This window comes from Fukomys damarensis, unplaced genomic scaffold, assembly GCF_012274545.1.
Source record: "Fukomys damarensis isolate Sample0158 unplaced genomic scaffold, DMR_v1.0_HiC HiC_scaffold_20, whole genome shotgun sequence".
Lineage (NCBI taxonomy): Eukaryota > Metazoa > Chordata > Mammalia > Rodentia > Bathyergidae > Fukomys > Fukomys damarensis.
Genome location: NW_022900932.1, coordinates 4,130,617 through 4,138,717, shown reverse-complemented (window position 1 = coordinate 4,138,717; position 8,101 = coordinate 4,130,617). Strand labels below are relative to the sequence as shown.

The following is an 8,101-nucleotide window of genomic DNA, read 5'->3' as shown; positions in this document are numbered from 1 at the left end:
CAGGCCCCGTTGCTTTGAAAGTCTGCTCAAAGGTGGGCCTGCTGTCATGACACAACCTAGTTTCCTCCCCTGAGAAGTCAGAGACAGTGGGAACAGCTGAGCGGGAGGTTGGGGGTGTCGTTCAGACCACTTTGGGGAGCAGGACAGCATCTGGCCTTGTCCTTGGGACTAGCAAGGCCTCTCAATGTCTAAGCTCATGGCAGGCACATCAAAACTGACCTGTGTGTGTTGGTTACAGGAGAGAGAAGCAGGGTATGGTGGAGAGCACCTGTAATCCCAGTGCTCTGGGAGGCTGAGGCAGGAGGATCACAAGTTTGAGCCCAGCCTGAGCAATTCAGCACAACTCTGTTTCAGAAAAGGGCTGGGGACATAGCTTAGTGCAAAGGCCTTGAATTCAATCCCCAGGACTAGGGGAGAGACAGAGAGAGAGGGACAGAGAGACTAACTCGGGGTTGCCAGATTTAGCTAATAAAAATATGGATGTCCAGCTAAATTTGAATTTCATATAAACAGCATAGAACTGTAGTATGAGGAAGGTACTTCTACAAAAACAATTATTCAGTGTTTATGTGAAATTCCTATTTAACAAGATGTCCTGTGTCTTATCTGGAACAAATGCAAGAATAATCTTCTTAATTGCCTCAAAACATGGGAAATTAACCAAAATTTGGAGAACTCTGCAGGGGATTTATTGATCCTTGTAACAGTTCTGCAGGAAGGGCCATGATTATGGGTGGGTTCCACTCCCTTGTGTGTGCCTGGGGCTGGACAGAGCCCCTCTGGCCCTCAGGTGGATTCCAGGCCCCGAGAGGCCTGCGTGGCAGGCGGTGTGTGGGGTGCACCCTGGGTCCCCGCGGAGCCCCTGTTAAATGCACATCTCCTTCCACTGCAGCCTGCACCTGCCCCCTCAGGCTCCCCTCAGGCTCTGCTTTGCAGATCCATCCACCTGTGTGCTGGGTTTTGCATCCTGGGATTTGTTAAGCAAATGCAGTGGGGGTGCGGGAAGCCAGGGGGTCTCGACCCGGCAGGGGTGCTGCTCAGCCTCTCTGGGGAGCTGGGGTGCATCTGGTGTCCTGCCACCTGGACATTGTGCACAGGCACAGCAACAGCCTCCACACCGCAGAGCCCGGGGGCTTTGAAAGACCCCCAAGGCCAGGCCAAGGGCTAGGCCGACGCCAGTGGTTCCAGGGGGACCCTTGGGCACCCCAGGAGCAGCAGAGGGTGTCTAGCTCGGTCCTGCCGGACCTCTGAGGTTTGCCCCATGCACGGGGTCCCGAGGAGGAGGACAACCGAGGCCACGCCCCGAGGGAGACCGGGAAGAGGGGAGGAGGCTCTCTGGACAGGAGCTGAGCCCTGGTGGTGCCCGCTCAGGCCTGGGCCTGGGAGGGTGAGGCAGCGGGGTCCCCGGGCCAGCGAGGCGTCCACGTCCTCTCCGCTCCAGCTCGGGCTTTCTCTCTCAGCTCACAGCTCCCTAGACAGAAGGTACGGAGTCAGGGCTTCCGAGTCCCCCATCTCTGACCTCCCCAACCTCAGCCCCCCAGGACGTCCCCGAGCTGGTTGCCAGGCCCCATACAGCCAAGCTGGTGGAGGGAAATTGGAAAACCAAGAGCGAATTAGGGGGTTCACAAGGACCCTCGGCTGCTCTGTGAGTGGAGTCTCCCCTGGAAGAGTTTGGGACATTACTCAGTTTATAAAAGTTCAGTCAGTGCTGAGTTATTCGGGAAGGGTGTCGGGGTGGAGGGGTCTCTAGAGATCACTGAGTACAGTTGTGTGGATTGCGCACTGGATAAGTAACGGGCCATATAAAGTGAGCAGTCAATTCATGGAACACAAGCGTCTGTAATTACTGGAAGTCCAGTCCACTGCCTTGTTCTAACAAAACCAGTGCAGCAATTTTCCAGCGGGTGGCAGTTAAGTCCCCCAGGAAAGGCGCTATTTTCCCAGTGCTTATGGGGTGGCATTGACTTTGACTGTAAAAGAGGGGAGGGGGAAGATATGCACCTGGGCGATAGGCCGAGGGGTCACCCCGACAACCTGGGACGGGACAGGCGGGGTCTGTCCTGGGGGATACCGCCAGCTTGCACACCTCGGGGCCGGCGTACTCCTGGCTCGGGCTGTGATGGGGCCTGGAGGTGATCCACAGGGTCTCGGGGGCGGACGGCAGCGGGAAGGTGGGCACGCAGGGCGCGGACCTGGATGCGGGAAGCCCAGGGTGAGGAGATGCTGGACAGAGAGGAGCACGGGAAGCCCAGGCGCCGAGCCCTGCCCTCCGGGCTGTGTGGCTCCGGGTGGGTCACTTGCCCTCTCTGGGACACTGTGGGTCCGGGCCTCTCCCTCCGCCCTCCTTCTCCCGCCCGGGCCTGACCACCACGGCTGCACCTCCGTGAGCCTGGGGGTGGCGGCTTCCCCTCTTCCCGAGCCCCTGCTTTCCAGACTCTGGGATCTCCATGCTTGTAGTTCTGGGGACGGAACCTGGGGCTTTCGCCGTGAGCTCCATCCCCGGCCCTTGTTTTCTTTTTCCTTTTCTTTTTTTCTTTTTTTGGTTTTTTGAGACAGGCTCTCACTATGTAGTTGAGACTGACCTGGAACTCACTGTGTAGCCCGGGCTGGTCTCAAACTCACAGGGATCCTCCTGCTTCAGCCTCCCCAGTGCTGGGATTACAGGCGTGCACCACCACACCTGACTGAGAACAAGTTTTTTTTTTTTTTTTTGGTATGGGCATCGAACTCGGGTCCTTGTACTTGCGAGGCAGGCAGCAGAACCACTGTGCTAAATTCCCAGCCCGCCTGGCCCTTTTTATTTTTTGTTTTGAGACAGGGTCTTGCTGAACTCCCCAAGTGGGACTCAAACTTGCAATCCTCCCGCCTCAGCGCCTCCCAGAGCACGGGGATGACAGGCGGGCCCCGCCACTCTGAGCATTTGCAGTGTTAACGACCCGGGAACCTCAGGACAGAGCTCCGCGCGTGTCGTTCTCCGGGCCGCTGGGGGCGCTGTAAAGGCTGCATCGCCCTAACGTCTACGGAGGACAAGGAAGGTCTAACAAAGCTGGCTGAATGGGGAATACGAGTGCGTGCGAGGGAGGGGTCATGGACCCGTCAGGCACTGTGTGACACATAGGTTAAAGTCAACCTGCGTCCTGCGCGCAAAGCGTGAATGAATAGGGGTCGGGTGTCAAGTTGGACACCAGCTTGCACTGCCTGCTGTGGACCAGGTCCAGACTGAGGCCCTGCGCAGGGAAAGCTGCAAGGTGAAAGCCTGGGCCCTAAACCGGGTGTGGTGGTACACGCCTCCAATGGCAGCACTCGGCAGGCTGAGGCAGGAGGATCGCTGTGAGTTTGAGACCAGCTTGGGCTACACAGTGAGTTCCAGGGCAGTCTCAACTACATAGTGAGACCCCCACAAAAAGCCTGGGCTCTAATGAGAAGCCAGGTCGTAACACGGGGATCAAGTAAGCAGCAGGAAGGGGCGGTCACTTCCTGGGCTGCACGCCCCTCCAGCTCAGGGGCCATTTAAACCTGTTAGTGGTCACCAGTTTGAAATCCTACAAAAGCAGGTCCACAATCTCTTTCTCTACGGCCCTTGATGGAAAATAATTTTTTTACATTTCAGGAAAAGAAAAATAGTGCCTTGTTCATGTTTGGTACTCCCTGAAGTGGGGCCTGCGGGTAGAGCAGCCCACAATGAAACACATTACTATTTCTGCAGGCAGGGATTCAAAAATTCATACTAAAGTAATGGGATAAATACAAGTCATAAAAAAACTTCACACCTGGGCAGGGAGTGGTGGCCCACATCTGTAATCCAAGCACTCTGGGAAGCCGAGGCAAGAGGGTTGCAAGTTTGAGCCCAGCCTTCACAATTTAGTGACTTAGAGAGACCCTGCCTCAAAATAGGGAAACCCACTCTGGTTCATTTGCTGGGGGAGTATAAAACCATATGTTTTATACTTGCCGCCTGGTAAGTGCAAGGCCCTGAGTTTGATTCCCGTACTGAACCAAACCAAACCAAACCACACAATCCCCTTGAGGACAATTCGGTAACATGCATAAAAACTTCCCTGCGTCTTGCACCTAGCAATTCCAGTTGTAGACCATGGGGACAGCCGAGCCCAAGTGTGCAGGACGTGTCCTTGGGGATATTTATCCCCGCAATGTTGGTAATGGCAAAAAGCAAGAGGCAGTGTAAAACGCCCGTCTGGGAGGGCTGATGGCATACGAGGCCCACACCCACAGAGAACATGGGTCAGGCTCATACAGCAAAAGCACACGTGTGTCTGCTATGCTTAGAAAATGAGGAAGGGTATCTACCTGCATGTTAACATGTGGGTGCCGGCGTTTCCAGAAAGGTTTACTTTATTATTTTTTGGTACCGGGGATTGAACTCAGGTCCTTGTGCTTGCGAGGCAGGCAGCAGAACCACTGGGCTAAATCCCCGGCCCTAGAAAGGTTTACTTTCTATTTATGCTTCTCTAAATTTGAAACTATTCTTGGTAATGAGTACGTATTGGGTTCTAGAACCAGAGAGAGCAATAAAATTGATCATTCTATGAAAATACAGGTCTAAAACAAAATATATATACACAGATGTTTCTTTGAAGCATGCTAAAATAGAGACTGCCTTGTCCTGAACCATGAAGTGACCTGTTTCTTATACCCACGATCCGTGTATCCTGTTTCCTATACCCCCTCCCTGCAACCTGTATCCTGTTTTCTGTAGTCCTGTACCCTCTCCTTGTATACTGTTTCCTGTACCCTCTCCCTGTGTCCTGTATCCTGTTTCCTGTACCCCCGCCCTGTGTCCTGTGTACTTTTTCTATAGGAGGAAGATAGCACACCCATTTTGTAGATCAAGAAACTGAGGCTCAGAGAGACCACGTAACCTAACCACGATCACTTAGCAAGACTGTGCCCTATTCCAAAGCCTGGGCCTGTGACCCCTTTCCTCCCGGGCCCCCACTGCCCTTATCCCTGCACACAGTTCCCAGAGCTGCTGCTCCGGGGACTTAGAAAGCCTCAGTGGCACTCACTGTGCTTTGCTGTTAGGCTTTTTGGCTCGAGGATGTCTTGGGAAGCCTTTCTGGGAGCTGCTTGAGCTGTGTTTGTTCCTCTTGAGTTCCTTGTTCGCCCAGCTCGAGTCTGCAGCGGGGCTCTCCCTGGCAAAGAGGACACCAGAGGTTTGTTAGTGGATCTCCTGTGTCTGCCAGTGCTGACTGGAGGGCAGACACCCGGTGCCGCCTGACCCCACAGTGCCCCAGTGTTCGCTTATCCGCGAGTACCCTGAGTGACGTGACACCAGCTTGGAACCCACACTTGCATTCGCGGCTGTGCATGTGAAATTAATGCATCACTGATGCCTAAGCAAGCCCCAAATTGCTAAATTTATACAAATTGTCTCAAAGTTTTTCACATAAATTTGGGGAAGCAGGTAGGTCCATTTTAATAAGTTGGCTATGTGGGGTGCAAACATCAGAAGTCTCGGGCCTTGCTCCCCCATCCTGCAGCGGTGACCGCGGAGGGCCTGCCACGGTCAGAGCTGTCCCTGAGAGGGACCAGGCCACAGCCAGGGAGAGGCAGAAACAGGTCTGAGCCACCCTCTGAACGGCCACTGGCTCAAGGGAGCCTGGGTAACACTCCCCAAAGAATGCTGAAAAAGAAGACAATCGCAGACTCCCAAGACCGGTCACAATCGCTGCAAAGACAGTAACGGAGTCCATTGGTAGCTCGGTTCGCAAACGCTTCTGTTTGCAGGCATTTCGGTCCTCAAACAAGACATCTGACACCATTTTGCTTCCATTCAGAAACTCCACACCGGTTGACAAATACAACCACGGTCACCTTCCCCAAAATCATAAAGCAAATTAACTTCGTGAAAGGAGGAACCAGGGCACGTGCTACACAGCCCAGACAACTGACGCACACAATAAAAGGGATTTTCCGAGGTGATCAACGGAACATGCAGGCCTTAGCGTGCGAAGGGGAGATCAGGGGGCCTAACGGAGCCCCCGGAGAAAGGCCCGTTGGAGATAAGTGAATGTGTATGAGGCAGGGCGACCCGCGGCTGGGCTCGGCTGGCTGCCGGCCCGCCCCACTGCGGCCTCGTACTCTCCCACGGCACTCAGAGGAGCTGCATTGTCAGTGGTGCGGGACGGAAGCGCGAGATTGCCCGCATCCGTGTGCACAGGCTCGTTGCTGCCGAGTGTCCTCATTTGGGAAGAGAGAAAGGGCTGGGCTGTGAGCCTGCAGGTAGAGCAGGGCCTGCGTGCCCAGCACAGCCGAAACGGTGGAAAACATCGCCTCGCTGGGCCCCCTTCGCGCTGACCACGGGAAAGAGTATGTGTAAGCTGGGGTGTAGCTCAGTGTGAAGGTCCTGGGTTTAACCCCGGGCAGGGGAAGAGCGCACACGCGTTCTGACGAAGGAGAAACTTACATCACACTGGGCTTGCTGACAGCGTCCTTCACGTTAGTCCGAGCCGCGGCACCTTTTGGATTGGAAGGGACAAGGAGGGCTGCGACCAAAGCAAAATAGGAGGAGAAGTGGATGAGGTGGGTGGGGGCTTGGTCATTTACGGAGAGACAAGGGCGAGCGGCCCGGAGAGGTCTCACGGCCTCGGTCAGACGGCTGAGTCCTTGCTGGGGGCTGTCTTGTGCACGGGGTAGGATGCTCAGTGGCATCCCCAGCCCCCACCCACTAGGCAGCCACCACAGAAATCCCAGATGCTGCTAAACGTCTCTCCCGGCCAAGGCCTGCCCGACGATCAGGTCCACCCAGCACGGCGAGGACATCAGCACAGGGCCAGGGCTGCGCGGGGATCTGAAGGTGGGGGAGGTCGCAGAGAGATGCTTTGCAATGAGCTACATCTCCAGCCCTTTCAAAGAAAAGTTTAAGACAGGGTCTCTCTAAGTTGCCCAGGTTGGGCTAAAACTTGCAATCCTCCTGCCTCGGCCTCCAATTATAAGCACGTGCCACCATACGCAGCTTGGACTTGTCTTCTGGCTGTTAACGTCCTTGTGTTTTGTCTCACTGTGAGTAAGAGGATCAAAGTAAACCTACGGCTGAGAAAGGGGTCACCGTAGCCTAGAGTGAGTCCCCAGATGCCCCAGTGCGGCCCGCTGTAATAACAATGAGAGTTCGGCTGATGGACCGCGGAGACAGCCTGGCTGCAGCCTGTCCTTTGGGCCCCTGTCCACTTCCTCTACACAGCCACTCCCAGCGGTCACACACATGTCCTCTTCTTCCTGATTTTTCTTGCGCTTTCCTACACTGCACCTGAAAATCAAGACAAACTCTGAAATGTCTGCTCTACTCCATCCCAGCGAATCCTCCCAGCCAGTCCTCAAAATCCTGGCCATGTTAACTCACCTGTCATGCCCCAAAGCCTCTCTGTACCTCAGAGAGAAGGGGCCTTACTCTGTGAACACCTTAGCACTTTTTGTTAGGTATATGCACTCAATACTTGTGTTTCTGAGGTCGGTACCGATGCTGGAGAGACTTCCTGGGAGTAAGGGATAAGAATAGCTAACTTGGCAGCTCCTACATGCTGCTTCTCAAACTATCTGTGGTGAAGAAGCAGTTTTTAAAAAATATATAGACTGGGCTGGGGATTTAGCTCAGTGGTTCTGCCACCTGCCTTGCAAGCTCAAGGTCCTGAGTTCGATCCCCGGTACTGGGAAAAAAAAAAATATATATATATAGATAGATAGATAGATAGACAGATAGATCACCAGGCATGGTGGCACACGCCTGTAATCCTAGCACTTGGGAGGCTGAGGCAGGAGGATCACTGCAAGTTCAAGGTCAGTTTAGGCTACACAGTGAGTTCAAGGCCAGCCTGGATGACACTGAGAGACCCTGTCTCAAAAAAATATATATGGTATTAAAAAATACATAGACTTGCTGGGGATTTAGCTCAGTGGTTCTGCTGCCTGCCTTGCAAGCGCAAGGACCCAAGTTCGATCCCTGGTACCAAAAATAAATAAATAAAATTAAAAAATAAAAAATCCGCAGACCACATTCAATGGACTAGTGCCCTTGGGAAGTACAGTTCAAATGAATCTGTAGAAAGTGATCGGGCTCCTGGTTGCCACGCAATTGTGTTGCTAT

The 8,101-nt window shown here is 53.9% G+C and overlaps 1 protein-coding gene across 1 annotated transcript in view; it reads right to left on the bottom strand.

The window, feature by feature from the left end:
• Nucleotides 1-382: 382 nt before the first annotated feature.
• Pnpla1 (patatin like phospholipase domain containing 1) overlaps nt 383-8,101 on the bottom strand; it is a 17,809-nt gene continuing 10,090 nt past the window's right edge. The window contains exons 8-11 of the mRNA XM_010605403.1: nt 6,428-6,717; nt 5,028-5,153; nt 2,002-2,192; nt 383-1,471 (exon numbers count right to left, since the gene is read on the bottom strand). Of these exons, the coding sequence (XP_010603705.1) occupies nt 1,368-1,471; nt 2,002-2,192; nt 5,028-5,153; nt 6,428-6,717 (711 nt within the window). The 3' untranslated portion in view covers nt 383-1,367. The remainder of the gene's footprint in view (nt 1,472-2,001; nt 2,193-5,027; nt 5,154-6,427; nt 6,718-8,101) is intronic.